The 20226-nt window shown below is 46.2% G+C and overlaps 1 protein-coding gene across 5 annotated transcripts in view; it reads right to left on the minus strand.

Moving 5' to 3' along the window:
• Positions 1-20226, minus strand: part of LOC137418019 (valine--tRNA ligase, mitochondrial) — a 170849-nt gene that overhangs the window by 88792 nt on the left and 61831 nt on the right. For all 5 annotated transcript variants that reach the window (XR_013622867.1, XM_078774487.1, XM_078774490.1 and 2 more), the window contains one exon: positions 93-183. Coding sequence is in view for 4 of the 5 variants with exons in the window: in XM_078774487.1 (XP_078630613.1) it covers positions 93-183 (91 nt within the window). In the remaining variant the exon portion in view is untranslated. The remainder of the gene's footprint in view (positions 1-92; positions 184-20226) is intronic.

Here is a 20226-nt window from a genome sequence, read left to right on the forward strand (position 1 = left end):
ACATCACGAGATAAGTGCTCAAATGGAAGTACCAGACAGACAACGGCAATCTTGCACAACCAAACTCGAGTAGTAATCAAATAAATAATTACCTGTACCAAACTGCATGTTCACAGAATTGTCTGCAATGACTGGCAGGTGACGCTCCAACAGAGGGTGCACCACACGCCGTCCAATTAGATGCTAATACAAAAAATATATATGTCATACAATGGTAGGTGAAAGCAAAGGGTAACATCGCAGTGGAAAATGGTGCAGAAAGTAGAAAATGTTTTCAGTTATTTGTCTGTTAACATTTGATTGAAACCGACGTTAACACTTAACCTCCCTCATCAAACACTTGAACCCGGTGAGTCTGAACATCCGACAAAAATGGTTAAATTCTAAAATTGTGAATAACTCAGCACACAAAATACTGAACAAACTTTAATTTTCCTGTAATCAAGAAGATTTCTCCTACCGAAGCATGAATACCCAATCCTGCAGCAGAAAATGTCATCACATATCTAAGTCCTTTTCTCTGTAATTTGCAGCCAATGTAAAATTCACCCCCCTTCCTCCCCTCCCTCGACGACCTAATTCCCTCACCCCACCCCCAATAATGGTGGGTGAGTGTTTTGATGCCAAAGTGTTTGGATCCGAAAGGTATTGGGGAAAACTTTCGACGACACATTTTCTTCAATGGCTTATGTTGGACAAAAAAGCCCAAGGTTCAGCCAAAGTCTCAACTAGAGGATAGCACCCAAGACAACAACACAGGCCTGCAAAATAACAAAAGACCAGAGGGACTCAACCAATACATTTTTCAATGTATCCACCTAAAAACCACACCCTCTCCTTTATTTTCAAACTCAATGTGCAATAAGATTTCTCTCTAGTGATTGATGGCTTTCCTTTGTTTTATCAAAGTCAAATACAGATTTTCCTTTTGCAGAAAAGTGCAGCATTGAAGGGGAGAACTGTTAAGTGTGAATGCTCAACTCCTGCATCTGCCATTTTACACAAGATGCAAAAATGTGCTATTGTTAGTGATTGGCATCATAGTATCACATTTACAGCATCATCACCTTCAAAAACATGTGGCCAAATGTCAATCTTTAAAGGACCAAAAATATGAAAGTCTGAAAGTAGGTTGGTGGGACAGCACAGCCCACTCAATGTATACGACGCTTTCTGGTCACGTCAGTGGCATGCGAGGTCTGACATTATCTTGAATGGAAGCACCGCTCAGGGGCGGATTCAGGACTTTCAAGACGGGGGGTGCATGAAACTAAAGCGTTGGGGGGGGGGGATAAAGGAGGGGTTTTGGGGTCCTCCCCCAGGAAATTTTAAAAAATTGATCGTCAGAAACGACATTTCGTGCGTTCTTGGAAGTTTCTGCAGTTCCTTGTGTTCTTCCCTGGTCCAACAGTTCAACAGGTTCGCACCGCCTGCACCCTCATCCTGGATCAATGGGGGGTGGGGGGGTGCGCAACCCCTGCACCCCCCCCCCCCCCTGGATCCACCCCTGGAGCTGCCAGGGAGGTCTTGTTATAATCTTTATGGTGATTAATGCCACAGCATAGTACCCACCCTAAGGGCAATCTTGTTCCAAGCGTGCAACACGTTCTTCCGACTCACCCATTTATATTGGTGGTGTATAGGCAACAGATTGCTGCCTCGATCACTCCCAAAAATAAAATTAACCCAGGTTACGTATATGAAGCCAAAACAAGTGTACTACTTACATGCACATATAATATACTGTGGTTATGTAGCTCGGATAATTCCAATTGCAACTGCCCAACGACTTCCCCCAAAGAAAGAAAATGCCAACGTGGGTGAATTGTTTTTTTCTAAATGTGTTGGGATCAAATGGAACTTGCACATGTACAACTTCAGGGTGCCCTCATTAATCCCTGAAAGTTTCAGCTTCCTTGGTCAAATCTGCTCATAATTGATGATACATAGATACATTCCATTGTGTGTGTAATATATATATATATATATATATATATATATATATATATATATATATATATATATATATATATATATATACATATATATATATATACATATATATATATATACATATATATATATATATATTGTTGCAGGTATGAGAACTGTGTATTTTTTTTATTGTGTAAATTGTTATTATTGTTTATTCTGCGCCCCCCTGCCTCCGGAGCTGTGTAAAGGTGAAAGGGCATCCCATAATTAGTCCACAAGCATACACGTCAGCCAAATAATAGAATACCTCTGTTTGATAGTTATCTCTTATTATGTGTTTTTAGAGTAAGGCTGTGTCTCCCATTAATTGAAATACTCCATTGCACCAGTGAAAGAGATAGATTCCCTTCATTCCCACTCCCAACACTTCCATTCCCCCCTTTTCGTCAATTGCAATTCGCATTGCCAACTGCATGTTGGGCGGTTTTCCCTTCATCCGCCATTGACCACGAGGCAGGGTTGGGGAAGAAAGGCGGGTCCCCACCTCGTCAGAGAGGGGAGGAGTGAGCCAGCCCCACTCGACCAACCATGAACAAGGGGTTTGGCTTGAGAGGGCGGGGAGAGAACGTTTGGGGGAGGTTCGCAAAGGTTGAGGGGCGGGGCCTATATAACCCACGGCGGGGGTGTTCCCAGGGGAGATGCACTTTGAGTTGAGACAAGGAGGGACGAAAAAAGAGCTGGGTCATCAGAGCAAGAGCGCGTAAGAAGGAGAGAACCCGTCACGCCAGACCCAACCACCAGCGCATCGGCTCCACCAAGCAGCTCCGACCCGTGATCCCGCGCACACGACAGGCCCGGTGGCATCAGCGGCCGTCGAGGTGCAGCCCGACGTCCCGTGCGGGATCAAGCTCCAGCCAGCTCCGTGCCGTCCCCCCCCTCCAGCCACACACCTCCTTCCAGCAATCCACTCTGCAATTCCCCACGTGAGTCAGTGTCTTTGTTTGTTCTGTCCTGGGAATAAGTTAAGTCTGTAGGTAAGCTAGTATTTGCACTGTGTCACCTGCGTCTTATGTGTTGTAAATAAACCTTGATTGCTCCTTTTTGCTTGTGTAAATAATAAATCCCATTACTCGTCTGTACGTCTTCTCGTTTTATTCCTTTTCCTCTTTGCATTCGTCGTTTTAGTCTTTTCCCTCATTGAGCAGCTGCGGTGCGATCCGGCCAATGTTTGGGCGGGATCGGGTTCTAATCGGGGAGTAACTGTTCGGTCGCGGTTGGACCATCCGCTCGGCCCATCATACCATCTAAACCGCGATCAGTAACAATTGGTGTCTGGGAGTGAGATTCGAAGCCCGAACCAAATTTTTTAAACATCTAAAAAAAAAAAAAAATTTGGTCAAAATTTGGAGCGGCCGAAATTTGTTTTGTTTTACAAAACCTGAACTTTGAAATCGCGCCATGGCTGGTCAAGGCGACGGGATGCCGGTGGGAGAGATAGACGGGGTAGAATCGACCCAGGACCTCGGGGAAATGTATGTGGAGGAAGGAGAGGAGGAAAAGATTGGCAATGTGGTTGAGGGGGTATCAGGAGCACAAAATGGCGCTCTCGCGCACGTGGCTACAGCGGCACCAAATTTTGCCGCGCCCGTGACCGTAGTAGCGGGCTTTGATGTGGGGGACTTCATGGCGCAATTCGCCGAGATGCTGAGAATAAACGGGGAGAAATTGAGTAAGGAAATGGATGCTCAGGGTGAGCGAATGGAACAAATGGGGAACCGGATGGAGGCTCAGAGTGAGCAAATTGAAGCAACAATAAACGGAATGAGGGCCGATAGGAAGGAAAGGGAGCAGAGGGACAGAGACCGCAAGTTGGGCGAAAGGGTCCCAGGGGTGCACGAGGAGGTAAAGCGGGTCGAGAAGCGCCGGTTGAGCGAAGCGGAGGAAAGCACGGGTACAATGACGGGGGTAGAAATCGCGACACGGGGTTTGGAAAAGCCGGCGACCGATGAGGTAGAGGGTGTTTTATTAAAGCCAGCGGTCGTCGAGGTGAGTAAAGAAAAAGCGGAAGTGGGCATTGAAATTGAAGAGATGACGGAGGTAGCCCGGGAATTGCAGGGAGAAATGGAAAATGTACAAAGTCCCTGCTCAAATCATGATGATGTACTCGCTAATCCAAATGGAAGTTTGCAGGTTTTGGTGCAGGGAGGAAGAAGAACCCCGAAGGTGAGACGTGCTGTTGTGTATTGTGCAGGGAGATTTTGCAGGAGGATGTTTAGCGACAAAAGAATTTTCGCGCGCTTGGGATCGAGGAGGCATCCGGGCGTTGGTGAAGGGTCCCGTGTGAGTGGAAATGGCACGCGTGGGAGAAAAAAGTGTGCGTCGGCGAGTGGGTGTGTTATCAAGTGTGGGAGTGAAACCGAGTGCGAGAGAGAATGCACGTCGGGGTGTACGGAGTGTGACACGAGGAGTGAGTTGGTGGTGGAGCGGGTGCGAGAATGCACGCTTGGAATGGTTGAGGGTGTGCGAGGAAGCACACCTGAGTTAGTGGTAGCGCGGGTGTGGGAGAGCCCATGTGAGCACGTTAGTGGGTGGATGCAAGAGTGCACGCCCATGGTGAGTGTTACGGAGGACGTAACGGAGGAGAGGTGTGGACCAAAGTGTGCGCAAGAGTGTGCGCGAGAGGTGTGGTGTGTAACAGGGAGAGCGTTGGTGGAATGTACGGACGGCGTTGGAACGCCGGGTTTTGTGAGGGTGAAAGGGGTAGCGTATGCGTGTGAGCATGCAAGTGGAGCATCGACGGTAACCGGGTTAGTGGTTAGGGCGACGGATAGCCGATGTGAGCACTCGGGGCGCGGTGTGCTTTGTTGGGTGCGAGGCCCGGCGCGGATCGATGCTGCGTCGCTTCTCTTCGAAGCGTCGTTGCCGATTCGGGCTTGGCCCCGCCCCGCACGGTCGAGTCCGGGCCTTGGCGGGCGAGGCGACCGGTCCGGTTCAAGGGCGAGTGGGAGGAAGCGGTACGGTGCCCCCTCGTGGGGACGGGGTTCCGACCGGGGGAGATTGAGCCATCGGGCCCGGGACCGCAAGGTGCCGCGCCGAGATGGTGCGTGGAGCCTCGGCCCACCCAAACCACCTCCCTTGAACCGAAAGCCGGACGGATTCAACCTGCAGGCAACCAAACCACCCGAATTCATTGCTCGGCTTTACGAACCGAGTTTAATGATGTCACGACGCACCGAGGCTAGGATATAGTGGACTGTGATGATGGTGATAGTGATAGTGATAGTGATTTGATACGAAATTTATAATAGTGGGTAGAATTGGCAGTAAATGGAAAATTTTTGATTTGTGGAATTTGGATGTGCAAAATTGATAGTGGGACCTCCCCGATGTGGAGGGATGGCAAATCCACCATCCCTCACAGTAAGGGGGGGCAAATGCGCACTAGCATATGGGGTTGATGGCAGTGAAAACTAGCCCGGGTGGGTTAGGATATATCGCGTGTAGGGATCTAGCGAAGATGACATTAGGTAACGTTAAGTTTAGTTAGTGACAAGGATACCTGTAGTGGGGACGCAGGTAGTTTAGTGTGGATGATAATGACGTGGGAGCGCAATAGTTTAAAGGGACGACTGGGAAGCGCAAGTTTCAGAGGGGAGTAGTTAGATGAGATGATGCCGTGTGTTTGAGGATTGAACAGGTGTGATTGCACAGGTGTGCAACTGAACAGGTGAATGGAGCAGTGTATGAGGGAGTAGTGGTGATTGCGTGTTGTGCTGACCAAATGGTCCAGGAAGAAAGGAGGGTGCAGGTGGCACCAGGTGTGAGGGCACAGGTGTGCAACAACAGGTGTATGTGGCTGTGTGGAATAAATGGTATGGAGTATTGGAATGGATGGTCGTGGAGTGAGTATGGTGGAAATTGTGGAGTGGAGTGGATGGTGCGAAGGTGTGAATGGGGGAAGAGTGGACCCCCATCACGGTTACCCGGGGCGGGTAGTGTAAGTGTTAGGTAGAGGGTACAGGTAAATTGTGGTTGGATATTGGCATCTGTGGTGCGAGTGAAAGAATGGTCTTTGGATGGGTGCATTAGTGTTGTGGAAATGGCTGGGCGTGTAGCCTGTTAGTGTGTGTAGTTGGTTTGGGCACTCCACCACTGTGAGGATGTCGGCCAGGTGAGGCCGCAGGTGGGCTCTGGGAGCCGGTAGTTGTGGATGGGGCCCGAGGATCCGGAGGACGGACCCGGGTAGCCCAGTGCCAGAGGGCACCAAGGGGTGACAGAGCCAGGAGAGGGCCTTCCCCAGTTAGTTAGGTTAGGGAGAGGAGCTAGGTAAGCTCGGGTGGCAACTGCAGTGGTGGAGGTGTGCAGGTGGGTAGACCTGCTGGGAGAGCTACACGTCGCGGCCCAGAAATTGTGCGAGGGCACCGGGAGATGAATCGGGGGAGTGAGACCCCAAATTGAGAAGCACCACAGTTTGGTCAATGGGAATTGGTTTTTAGAACCCATAGTGTAAGTTGGCCAATGGATTGGCAGGGAGAGACCCCGGGTAGTGTAAAGTGTATTAAAGTCATTTAGAGAATAGATAGGATGAAGGATCTCCTCGCACCATCTGCATCCACTCACCTGAGGTGACAGGTACTCCGCACCATGCCATGTTTAATTATTTTTGATGCAAATGTTTTGGAATGTGAGACGCATCATGACGTGGGTGTGACATTGTGCTTTGATGTTCCATCTCTGCCTCCTTATGAGGATTGATGATGAATTTGGTGATGGCAAATTTTGAAGTAGAGGGATTGTGGCGACGAATTTGGTATAGGGGAAATAAGGGGAAGACGTGACGGTAGCGACGGATTGGTAATGTGTAGATTTTTGTACATATGGGGTAAGGGCAAGGGTAGTGTAGGTGACGGGGGGGTGACGTACGGTAGGGACGAGCTTTCTCATTTCGCTCTCCGTACGCATTTCGCCTTGCATTGCCTTATTGATGTGTACCCTTGTGACCTTACCCCTCGCTCATTTGTCTTTCCCCTTTTGTCTCCCACATGACCTGTGCGCCATTGGGTGCCGAGGGGAGCGTGCGTGGGTCGGCCATTGTGCGCCCGAAATTCCCAGAACCAGCTGTCTGCATCGATGCACCACATTATGGACCACATGTCTGTGGCCGAGCACCACCTATGGACCCCATGGGTTGGGGCATGGCCCCTCTGCTGGCACCGGCCATGAGGGCCCGAAATCTTGCTGGCGGACCTTGGCCACAGGGCACGTGAACCACACGTAGTCGGCCCCTGTGGGCCATAAATAAAATAAAAACGGACAAGTTAGGTGCATTCTTTTATTGCAAATAGGCCGCCAGCAAGGGAAGATGACAACACCAGGAAAATAATAATAACCAGCAGAGGGAGCCGAAGAGCAAGAGATCACCTGCAGGGTTAGGGGTTGTTGGTTTATTTTTATTGATGAACAATGGTGACTGCACCGATTGGTGCTTGAGGGTGCTTGTATTGGTGCGTTTTTGGGTGCTTTCATGGTGCGTCGATGCAGAGCAGACTGTCTCCTCCCCAGAAAGAACAATCACAGGTCCTGGGTTAGTTTTGTAAATAAAAATAGCGTCATTGTAAATAATGCTTCCCACCGTCAGTGTATAGTTTGAAGACCATTCCGCAATTCGGTTAACTGTGGGCGTAAGTCTGTTAGGCAGGGTGCAATGGAGCAGCGGGACACATTTATTTATGTTTTAAAAACTGTCGCACTCAGGGTCAGGTTAAAAGTAGAGGGAACTACACCTACGTGTCACACTAAATAAAAGTTGTAGGCCCGGGACGTACCTAAGAGGAGGAGGGTGCAGTGTTGCGGGTATGAGAACTGTGTATTTTTTTTATTGTGTGAATTGTTATTATTGTTTATTCTGCGCCCCCCTGCCTCCGGAGCTGTGTAAAGGTGAAAGGGCATCCCATAATTAGTCCACAAGCATACACGTCAGCCAAATAATAGAATACCTCTGTTTGATAGTTATCTCTTATTATGTGTTTTTAGAGTAAGGCTGTGTCTCCCATTAATTGAAATACTCCATTGCACCAGTGAAAGAGATAGATTCCCTTCATTCCCACTCCCAACACTTCCATTCCCCCCTTTTCGTCAATTGCAATTCGCATTGCCAACTGCATGTTGGGCGGTTTTCCCTTCATCCGCCATTGACCACGAGGCAGGGTTGGGGAAGAAAGGCGGGTCCCCACCTCGTCAGAGAGGGGAGGAGTGAGCCAGCCCCACTCGACCAACCATGAACAAGGGGTTTGGCTTGAGAGGGCGGGGAGAGAACGTTTGGGGGAGGTTCGCAAAGGTTGAGGGGCGGGGCCTATATAACCCACGGCGGGGGTGTTCCCAGGGGAGATGCACTTTGAGTTGAGACAAGGAGGGACGAAAAAAGAGCTGGGTCATCAGAGCAAGAGTGCGTAAGGAGGAGAGAACCCGTCACGCCAGACCCCCCCACCAGCGCATCGGCTCCACCAAGCAGCTCCGACCCGTGATCCCGCGCACACGACAGGCCCGGTGGCATCAGCGGCCGTCGAGGTCCAGCCCGACGTCCCGTGCGGGATCAAGCTCCAGCCAGCTCCGTGCCGTCCCCCCCCCCCCCCCCCCCCCTCCAGCCACACACCTCCTTCCAGCAATCCACTCTGCAATTCCCTGCGTGAGTCAGTGTCTTTGTTTGTTCTGTCCTGGGAATAAGTTAAGTCTGTAGGTAAGCTAGTATTTGCACTGTGTCACCTGCGTCTTATGTGTTGTAAATAAACCTTGATTGCTCCTTTTTGCTTGTGTAAATAATAAATCCCATTACTCGTCTGTATGTCTTCTCGTTTTATTCCTTTTCCTCTTTGCATTCGTTGTTTTAGTCTTTTCCCTCATTCAGCAGCTGCGGTGCGATCCGGCCAACGTTTGGGCGGGATCGGGTTCTAATCGGGGAGTAACTGTTCGGTCGCGGTTGGACCATCCGCTCGGCCCATCATACCATCTAAACCGCGATCAGTAACAATATATACATATATATATATATATACATATATATATATATACATATATATATATATATATATATATACATATATACATATATATATATATAATAATATAATAATATATATATACACACATATATATATATATATATTAGGGTGGTGCTCAAAATAATTAAAAAAAGATATTTACTGGGACATGGCTTTATGTTGTTCCTTTTGTTCCAAAATGAAAAGACACCAAATATGAAAGCAATCTGATTTTATTTAGGGGTGCCACATCAGCCTTCAAACTAAAGGTGTCTACAAAACTTTTCTATATATGGATCGAAAGCAAAACCAGAAGTTTGTTTTATGAAAATCCACCCTCCACTCACTTTCTTTGTATTCTAGCAAACACAAGTTACAATAGCTGCACAAATAGCACTATATTGCTATGAAAACTCAAATTCAATGATAACAATCCAAATGTTGTTCATAAAATGAAGAGACACCATATCACATAATATTAAAAAACCCAAATATAATGAGAAATGTAACTCCTATTTCTGGGCCTGTTTCACCACTGTTGCCTTCTTGGCATCGGGGTACATCTTCCTGTGAGCAGCAACAACTTGGAGCAGAGCTTGCTTTTGCTCTTCATCCTTTGTAAGGAGCTTATTGTAGTCTTGTATCAATGCGACACCCCTTTCTGCCCTGTCGTTCACCACGACTAAGCCACTGGCGGCTTTCTTTGCTTCCTGAAAGCTGGTTTCTTGCTCCCATGAACCAGGATCCTTATCCATCCAATCAGTTGGGGTCCCTAGGATGCTGAAGAAATGCTTGGTGTGTTTTGTTATGAGGCCAGCGATTGACAGGGCGGTTCCTCGTTTGATAGCTGGTCTCTTTGGAGAGGGGTTTTCACCGTCATTTTTCAATGCTTCAATCATATTGATCTTGCTTTCTTTGTCAATTCTGGTGTCAAAGAATGCAAATGCCACTAGTACTGGGCTCATGTACCACGTGTGGCGGCCAAGTGCCTTCAAGGCTGCCTGAGCCATCTTCTGATTGATTTGTTCAAACTTTTCCAACTTCTTGAAGAGGTTAATGTCATTCAGGGGAGCCTCAATAGCTTGTGGAGCCCGAAACCAAGCCTGTACATACACAAGGCAGACAAAAATGTTGAAGGCTCGGAGTTCTCTCGCCTCTCGAAGTGTCAAGTGGAACTCTGACCGAAACATGAACACCTGTAGTGAATATAGTGCTTTTGCCATCCATCTGGCTCTGTGCATTGCTCCTGGAGCCATGATCCGGATTCCACGAGGTGGGATTCCTCCCATGTAGATGACAGTCAGTTCTAGGAGTTCACGATAATCATCTCGTGGCTGCTGATCTTTCAAACACACAAGAACGTTTTTGCTTCCAACACAGTGTCTACAGATCCCATTGAAGCCTTCCTCTCTGAGAATTGATCGTGAAGAAACTTCCTGTCCTCGGGGTTGGTGATTATGGCCTCCGAATCTGCATGCCTAAGATCAAACGTCTTCTCCAAGGAGGCCTTGAAGGATGCTTCCTTTTTCTCTTGGGTCGCACCACCCCGCTTTGCACCTTTTTGGAGGCTCCTCCATTCTTCATATAGCCTCTCCAAACGATGGATGCAGTGCTGCTTCGTCGTTGTAGGTAGGTGAGCTTTTTCCCAGAACTTCACAACCTCTTCAATGGTGAGGGTTGCACTCTCCCGGGCAGTGCGATTCTCCTTCTTCAGGTGATGGAAAAACAGGACAAGAGATTGATGCACAGTCGGGAGCTTGGCACCTTTGATGGCATCTCCAGAAGTGGACCCAATGAGATACACATTATCCTGAGCCCGAGTTTTCAATGAAACACTGGTACTAGCACATGCCATATCTGCAAAATAAGCAAGAATGTGGGTAAAATCCTGTTAATTCTTACTCCACAGGGTCACTCTCTACAAAAGAGCCACAGTCAATAAGTTAGGCCTACATATTACACACTAAAAAAGCGTACCCCTGACCCCAGGAACCTGTACAAAACATGCATGAAAATTGCCCAGATAGTGATCATAGGAAGTCTCAAAACTGTATGTATAATATATTGTATCTATCTATAATTCCAGTAATCTCTGTGTGTGTGTGTGTCTGTCTGTGTGTTTGTCTGTGACCGCTGTTTCTCGACAACCACGGGTCCGATATACTTGAAACTTGCCAGGTATATTGCTGGGGACCCGAGGATGTGCCTTTTCAAGGTTTCATATTAATCGGACAATTACTTACCGAGCGATGTCCAAAAAACGATTCAACCAATCAGAGAGCAGCGAACTAGCGCGTGTGCCGAACGTGGCGGACACACTCTGCCTCGGATGGCACATTTGAGAGCGTATTCATTTATTTCACGTTTGCAAACTATGTTGGCGCTATGTTGGCGTTAAACGATGTTTTAAAACTAATAAAAACGAATTTGCGATTCATTCGCTTTCCTGCGCGTTTGTGTACGCGATGGCGATTTCTTTACCAAACTCCGGAAGCCGTTCGCTTTGGACCGAACCATTTCATGTAAATAGAGGGGGGGGTTCTGTGGTCGTTGCGAATGGACCAAACCATTCATGTAAATAGAGGGGGGGGATTGTCACTGTACTCGCAAGCCGTTCGCCGTTCGCTTTGGCGTTGCGAATGGACCAAACCATTTCATGTAAATAGAGGGGGGGGATATAATTTTAGATAGATATATAGTACGGGCATATATATAGTACGGGCATGCCCTAGTATATATAATGTATAATGTGTATTTATGTATATTTATTATTTAATGTATATTTACTATATATTTATTTTTAATATTATATTTAATGTATCTATCTATAATTCCAGTAATCTCTGTGTGTCTGTCTGTGTGTCTGTGTGTCTGTGTGTCTGTGTGTCTGTGTGTTTGTCTGTGACCGCTGTTTCTCGACAACCACGGGTCCGATATACTTGAAACTTGCCAGGTATATTGCTGGGGACCCGAGGATGTGCCTTTTCAAGGTTTGAAATTAATCGGACAAGTACCTACCGAGCTATGTCCAAAAAACGCTTCAACCAATCAGAGAGCAGCGAGCTATCACGTGTGCCGAACCGTTAATGCAATGCAAGCGTTAATGCGTTAATGCAAGGCTTTTCTTTTTTTCCCTCTTCTCTTTCTACTTTTCCTTGCGATTAAATTGCAAACAGCCAAAATACGTTGGCGCTAATTGAATAATTGGCCATTAACACTAAAATAATCGTAACTGCGATATGCCAACTTCCGGACAGTGCAGCCTTCCCTGTTGTTGTTGTTTGCAGCAGCTGTTTGCAGCAAGGCAAGGCTTTTCTTTTTTTCCCTCTTCTCTTTCTACTTTGCCTTGCGATTAAATTGCAAACAGCCAAAATACGTTGGCGCTAATTGAATAATTGGGCATTATGTTTTACAACTAATAAAAACGAATTTGCGATTCATTCGCTTTCCTGCGCGTTTGTGTACGCGATGGCGATTTCTTTACCAAACTCCGGAAGCCGTTCGCTTTGGACCAAACCATTGCATGTAAATAGAGGGGGGGGATTGTCACCGTACTCGCAAGCCGTTCGCTTTGGACCAAACCATTTCATGTAAATAGAGGGGGGGGATATAATTTTAGATATAGATATAGTACGGGCAATGCCCTAGTATATATAATTATGTATTTATTTTGTGTATATACAGCCCAAAAAATGGGAATTCCTATTTTTGCATGGAGGAAAATTCATCACTGATGTGGCACCCCTAAATATTATTGGATTCCATTCAAATTTGGTGTGGTTTCCTTTGACACCAAAAGGAACAAAAATAGACCATGTCCCGGAGAAAATCTGCATTTTGCTTTTTTGAAGCCCGCCCTAATATATATATATATATACATATATACATATATACATATATATATATATATATATATATATATATTGTTGAGGATCTCAACGTCGGCCTCCCCCTTACAAAGGGGGGATTAATCCCCTTGTATTGTCTTTTATCTAGCCGACGTGATCCGGGGCTATCACGTTCCTTCCGGTCAGCCTTGAATAGGGTGGTAGGCCGAATTATTCCTATTACCTAAGTACCAACGCCTCCCGGGAAGCAAGGAAATAACCCCGCCGGAAGCACGGTTTTAGTGGACACGCCAAGCGATAGCGAGCCGTGATCCGGGCCGTTAACAGGTACTAAACCCGATCCGAGCGGTTCCGAATCGTGCCATGCTTACCCAATGGAGGAAAAGACTGATACGGTTGAATTAGGAAGAAACAGGAAGAACAGATTGGTTTATTATAATTTGTACAGGAAGGAAGAGAAGTACACACAGAGAAGCTTATACAGTCTTAACTTATCCAAGGACAAACGGGCCCGCACACACACACACTCACACGGGGATGTAGATGGTTGGGGTTAATGGTCCAGGGATGATGTCCACAGCTCGTTCTCCGGGTCCCCGACTCGTACCGCGAAGAAGATGGTAGGACGGCCGGCGGTCCCCGCGTGTCGTTGGCGCGGGTCGAACAATTATCGGGGAAAAGGTGCGCAAGGCTGTCGGTTACTTGGCGGCTCAGCTGCGTATGTAATAAAGGAACCGGCGCTATATGCGCTCCCGACAGTTCAAATGGCAAAGCGCCTCTCCCAATCGTCCTCTTTGGTTAAGCGCCTATACTCTTTCTGGCCAGTCCTTTCACACGAGGGTCCTTCAGACAACGATTGCAGTTGCGTCAATCCTCAATAATCCTTTTACAAAGCCCCTCGCTCATCAGTCCTCTTGATAATGCGCATAAGTCCTCTTGGTAAAGCGCATATACTCTCAAGTCCTCTGGAAGGGCTTTGCGTGCGCGATTATATCGCGCCGCCCAGCGAACCCTCTCGAATCTGCCAGCCACGTTCTCACCACACCCCTTAAGCCATGCCCACTGAGCCCTGGTTGGTTGTTGGCTCTTACCGGCTGCGCCCTGACGTGCTGCTTGACGTGGCCACACCCCCGACCTCGCGCTCCGCCCCCCTTTTCCAGGCCTACCTTGTGGCATTTGGCTGGTTTGAGCACCATAATGCGAGGGGCAATAGGGCGCAGACTGGATGGTGCGCAATGGGGAATGGGGCGCAGACTGGATGCTGCCCAACGAGGTCGATTGGAGGGTGGGCTGCAAAATGAACGGGGCCTACTCTTATTTATTTATTTTATACAACGCAGGTATCACTATTGGAAATGGCCTTATCTCACATATACTATGACATAACTAACGTTCTAAAGTGGCCGACGTGTTGCATGTGGACTAACTATGGGGCAAACCTTTAACCTTTATTAATCATATATGTACATTCTCAGAATCATATATGTACATTGTACCCCGGTACAATATATATATATATATATATATATATATATATATATATATATATATACATATATATATACATACATATATATATACATATATATATATATATATATATATATATATATATATATATATATATATATATATATATATATATATATATATATATATATATATATATATATATATATATATTGTTACGATTCTGAGAATGTACATATAACATCATTAAAGGTTAAAGGTTTGCCCCCATAGTTAGTCCACATGCAACACGTATGCCACCTTAGAATATTAGTTATGTCATAGTATGTGTGAGAATAAGGCCATTCCCATTAGTGATACCTGTGTTGTGTAAAAGAAATAATAAGCTTAGGTCCCATTCATTTTGCCTCCACCCTCCAAATCCACCTCGTTGGGCAGCATCCATCCCACGCCTCATTTTGGCTATGGCACCTCGCCTTAGGATGCTCACTAGTCGAGGGACACGAGGTAGGCCTGAGAGAGGGTGGAGCCGGCGTTGAGGTCGGGGAGCGGCAGCGAGACGGTAACAGCCAACAACCAACCAGGGCTTGGGTGAAATGGCGTGAGGGGCGTGGTAAGGGCGTAGCTGGCAAGTTCCAGAGGGTTCGCTGGGCGGCGCTATATAAACGCGCGCACAAAGCCCTTGTCCAAGACTCGTGCGAAAGAATCGTTGGATGAGGACTTACGCGACGTAACTGTGCAAAGAGGACTCATGAGGAAAGCGCATGGTAAAAAGGACTCGCTGGGGAAGGTTGGCTTTGCAAAGGACTGTCCAGGATTGACGCAACAGCGCGCATGATAAAGGCCTCGTGAGGAAAGCGCATTGGAAGAGGACTGCAGCGGATACGCGCTTTGAAAGAGCACGTATGCTATTGAACTTGCATTGGGGTGCGCCTATTGAGCGGTATTGGGAGGGCATATAGCGCCAGCGCATTTATTATGTACGCGGCTGAGCCGCGAAGTAACAGCCAGCCAGCCTTGCCTTTCGCCCTGTAATTGTCCGCTCCGCGTAAACGACCCGCGGGGAGCTTCTGCCGCTCTGACCATCTGCTTCACGGTATGAGTCGGGGACCGGAGTGAGCTGCCTGGACGCCATCATCCCTGGACCATCACCCTGACCTTCTACATCCCCGTGTGAGTGTGTCTGAGAGTGAAACGGGCCCGTGTCCTGGGATAAGTTAAGACCATATAAGCTTCACTGTGTGTTCTTCTTCTCCTTCCTGTACAAATTGTAAATAAACCAATTGTTATTCCTTGTTTCTTCCTAATTCGACCGTATCAGTCCTTTCCTCCATTGGGTAAGTGTGGCACGATTCGGAACCGCTCAGATCGGGTTAGTTCTTGTTAACGGCTCGGCGTTTCCACTACAACCGTGATCCGGGCGGTGTTATTTCCTTGCTTCCTGGGAGGCGTTGGTAATTAGGTATTAGGAATTCGGCCTACGACCCTACCCAACGCTGACCGGAAGGAACGTCATAGCCCTGGATCACGTCGGCTAGTAAAAGACAAGGGGTCTAATCCCCCCTTGGTAAGGGGAAAGGCCGACGTTGAGATCCGCGTATGTATGTATGTTTGTATGTATGTATGTTTGTATGTATGTATGTATGTATGTATGTATGTATGCACTTCCGTCGAACTTGGGGCTGACTCAGAAGAAGACCTTTGTTGGTCGAAAGCTTGTCGACAATTAAAGATCGACGTCCTGAAGCTACGTCCGCGTCTTATTTAATCTAACGATTATATATATATATATATATATATATATATATATATATATATATATATATATATATATATATATATATATATATATATATATATATATATATATATATGTATATATATATATATTGGTATCTGTAATCTGGTTCTCCAACCTAATGAGCGGACAACATGACGTCATCGCCATGCACGTCCGCCTTGCCTGCAAAGTTCCAGAGGAACCATCTAGCAGTGCGTCATTACGGATTATAAATACAGATACTGTCACAAGTGCATGAAAAACTCACAGTTACCGACCTGGTTTCGCCCTTGTTGGGGCTTCATCAGGGCAACGCAGTGAGGCTTTCCATACACTTGTAACTCTGTGACCCTTTCGGTTTTTATATCAGTCACTATGCGACCTTCATATCATCAGTGGAGAACCGCCAGCAAGGTGTCCCATACAGCTGCTGCTGCACCTTGCTGGGAGCGATACGCACCGCCTGCCACGCGGTGACGTTATCTCTGGTAGCCACTCATCATATGGAGTCGACCTGGTTGCGGTTGGGAGTTACGAATAATGGTATCTGTAATCTGGTTCTCCAACCTAATGAGCGGACAACATGACGTCATCGCCATGCACGTCCGCCTTGCCTGCAAAGTTCCAGAGGAACCATCTAGCAGTGCGTCATTACCGATTATAAATACAGATACTGTCACAAGTGCATGAAAAACTCACAGTTACCGACCTGGTTTCGCCCTTGTTGGGGCTTCATCAGGGCAACGCAGTGAGGCTTTCCATACACTTGTAACTCTGTGACCCTTTCGGTTTTTATATCAGTCGCTCCCAGCAAGGTGCAGCAGCAGCTGTATGGGACACCTTGCTGGCGGTTCTCCACTGATGATATGAAGGTCGCATAGTGACTGATATAAAAACCGAAAGGGTCACAGAGTTACAAGTGTATGGAAAGCCTCACTGCGTTGCCCTGATGAAGCCCCAACAAGGGCGAAACCAGGTCGGTAACTGAGTTTTTCATGCACTTGTGACAGTATCTGTATTTATAATCCGTAATGACGCACTGCTAGATGGTTCCTCTGGAACTTTGCAGGCAAGGCGGACGTGCATGGCGACAACGTCATGTTGTCCGCTCATTAGGTTGGAGAACCAGATTACAGATACCATTATTAGTAACTCCCAACCGCAACCAGGTCGACTCCATATGATGAGTGGCTACCAGAGATAACGTCACCGCGTGGCAGGCGGTGCGTATCGCTCCCAGCAAGGTGCAGCAGCAGCTGTATGGGACACCTTGCTGGCGGTTCTCCACTGATAAATATGAAGGTCGCATAGTGACTGATATATATATATATATATATATATATATATATATATATATATATATATATATATATATATATATATATATATATATATATATATATATATATATATATATATATACATATATACATATATACATATATACATATATACATATATACATATATACATATATACATATATACATATATACATATATACATATATACATATATACATATATACATATATATATATATATATATATATATATATATATATATATATATATATATATTGTTGTGGATATGAGGATTGTGTTTTTTTTTATTGCTTTATTCTGGACCCTCCTGCCTCCAGTCTGTGTATAAAGGTCAAAGGTCGTTCCGTAGTTATTTCATAAACAATCACGTTAGCCAATCATAGATTTCCTCCTTGTTGACAGTTATTTCCTTATTCTGTGTATTAGGCTAAGGATTTGTCTTCCATTAATTGACACTCCATTGCACCGAATTCAAATAAATAGATCCCCTTTCATTCCCATTCTCAAAGCCTTTCCTGCCAACCGCATTTGCTGCAGCTGTGGGGTTGTTGTTTTCACCATGACTCCATGAGCCACGAGGTAGGCTTGGAGAAGAAGGGGGAGGAGCTGCCAAATCCTGGGCGTGCCCGCCCATCGTCATCAAGGGTGGAGCCAGAGGGCCCGTGCCGACCAATCAGGGCCGAGGCGAGCTCACCGATGGGCGTGTTCTAGCGGCCGGCGGCTTGATCGCCTGCGGCGTTATAAAAAGCGCACGCGGAAGACTTTGATAGGAGTGATGAGAAGGAAGCCTCAGAGAAGTGCGCGAGAGTGATGAGAAAGGGTCGAAGGAGGGTTGCGTGAAAGAGACAAGTGTCAAGAAAGAGTTGCGCTCCAGCAGCAGTTCGGCTCCAACAGCAGTTCGGCTCCACCAGCCGTTTTGACTCCGCCAGGAGCTTCGACCCGTTACCCCGCGGGAACCAGATTGCGGTGGCATCGGTGGCCGTCAAGCTCCAGCCAGCTCCGTGCCTTCCTCCCTTTCTCTGCCGTCCCAAACCATTCCAGTCCTTCCATTCCTGCCTGCAAATTCCCCATTCGTGTGAGTCCGTCTTTGTTTGTTCTGTCCAGGGTATTAATTAAGACTGTAATAGGTAAGCTAGAATTTTTACTGTGTCTTTCTGGTCCGTCCCTCTTTCTGTCTTTATTTTATTATCCTTCCTTCTCCTTGGTTACTTTTGGTTGTAAATAGCAAATAAATTATATTCGTATTCCCTACTTCAGTCTTCCTCTTCTTCACATCCGTGTCGCCTTTGTCTTTTCCCCATTGAATATCTGTGGCACGATTTGGCCCGCGTTTAAGGAATCGGGTCTTAGTCATTGTTAACGGTTCGGGCCGCGGCGCCATCCACTCGGCAAATCAACATCTTATCCACAGTCCGTAACAAAAAAAACAAAAACACACACACACACACACACACACACACACACACACACACACACACACACACACACACACACACACACACACACACACACACACACACACACACACACACACACACACAGGGCTTTAGATCCCCCTCCCCCTTTTGTGCTCGTTACTGTTTGACCAATTACCAAGTATAACCAATTATATGTTTTGTTTTGATTGATTGCTGTATCCTTTTAATACTTTATTCTTTTCATATCCTTTGGAAACTTGTTATATCCTTATAAGGAATTATATGCTTTATGAAGCTAGGCCCTGTGATGGCATAATCCTTTACTCTGTGGAAAACCACCTGTTCCCCTCTCCATGGCCTTGGTTGCAACTGTTATCTTTCTAGCCTCCCAGAGAGGCTTTGTCAATTTCCTTCATGCTGGCACATTTACGACTATCCACTCCCTCTGTACTTTCCCAATCAAAGACTTGTTACATTACTGTCTGTTATGCCTTTTTAAGGATCATATACTTTGTGTGACTTAATGCCTTGTAATGGCATGTTCTCTTTTACTATCGAAATCCAGCTTGTGTCCCCATACTGTGGTCCCAGCTGTAAGCTGCTATACTCCTCCCCCTTGTCTCCTATCCTGATGTTAAACCACACCTCTATATTTCATATATATAATGAAGCCCTGATCGAACCTTTTTAGAGCATTCAGTTGGAAAGTTGATCTCTGTGAGTCTTCTTCTTCGAATTTTGCTTTCCACAGCCTGTGTATTGACGAATCCAATAAATATATCAGTTGTTCCTTCTCTCAGTCTTGAGTCATAAGTCTTCAACCCGTCATATATATATATATATATATATATATATATATATATATATATATATATATATATATATATATATATATAATATATATATAATATATATATATATATATATATATATATATATATATATACATATATTGTTACGGAACCCAACGTCGGCCTATGGTTCCCCTTTGAGGGGGGCTTAGTCCCCTCGCTTGTCACTGACCGCCGTGGTCCCTGAAGCTGCACCGTGACCTCCGGAAAGGCCGGTGAGCAGCTTCGTTCGTGACCGCGGATAAGATGGTAATTTGCCGAGCGGATGGCAGCCGCGGCCCGAACCGTTAACAATTACGAACCCGATTCTGAACGTTGGCCAAATCGTGCCACAAGTATTCAATTTGGAAAAGACAAAGACGACGGATGTGAAGAAGAAGAAGACAAGAGGTAGGAAATACGAATAGGATTTATTACTATTTACAACCAAAAGAAACCAAGGAGAAGGAAGGATAATAAAATAAAGGCAGAAAGAGGGACGGACCAGAAGGACACAGTGAAACTTAGCTTACCGATTACAGTCTCACTTAGAAACCCTGGACAGAACAAACAAAGACGGACTC

The sequence above is a fragment of the Myxine glutinosa genome, chromosome 3 (assembly GCF_964187855.1).
Source record: "Myxine glutinosa chromosome 3, kmMyxGlut1.1, whole genome shotgun sequence".
Lineage (NCBI taxonomy): Eukaryota > Metazoa > Chordata > Myxini > Myxiniformes > Myxinidae > Myxine > Myxine glutinosa.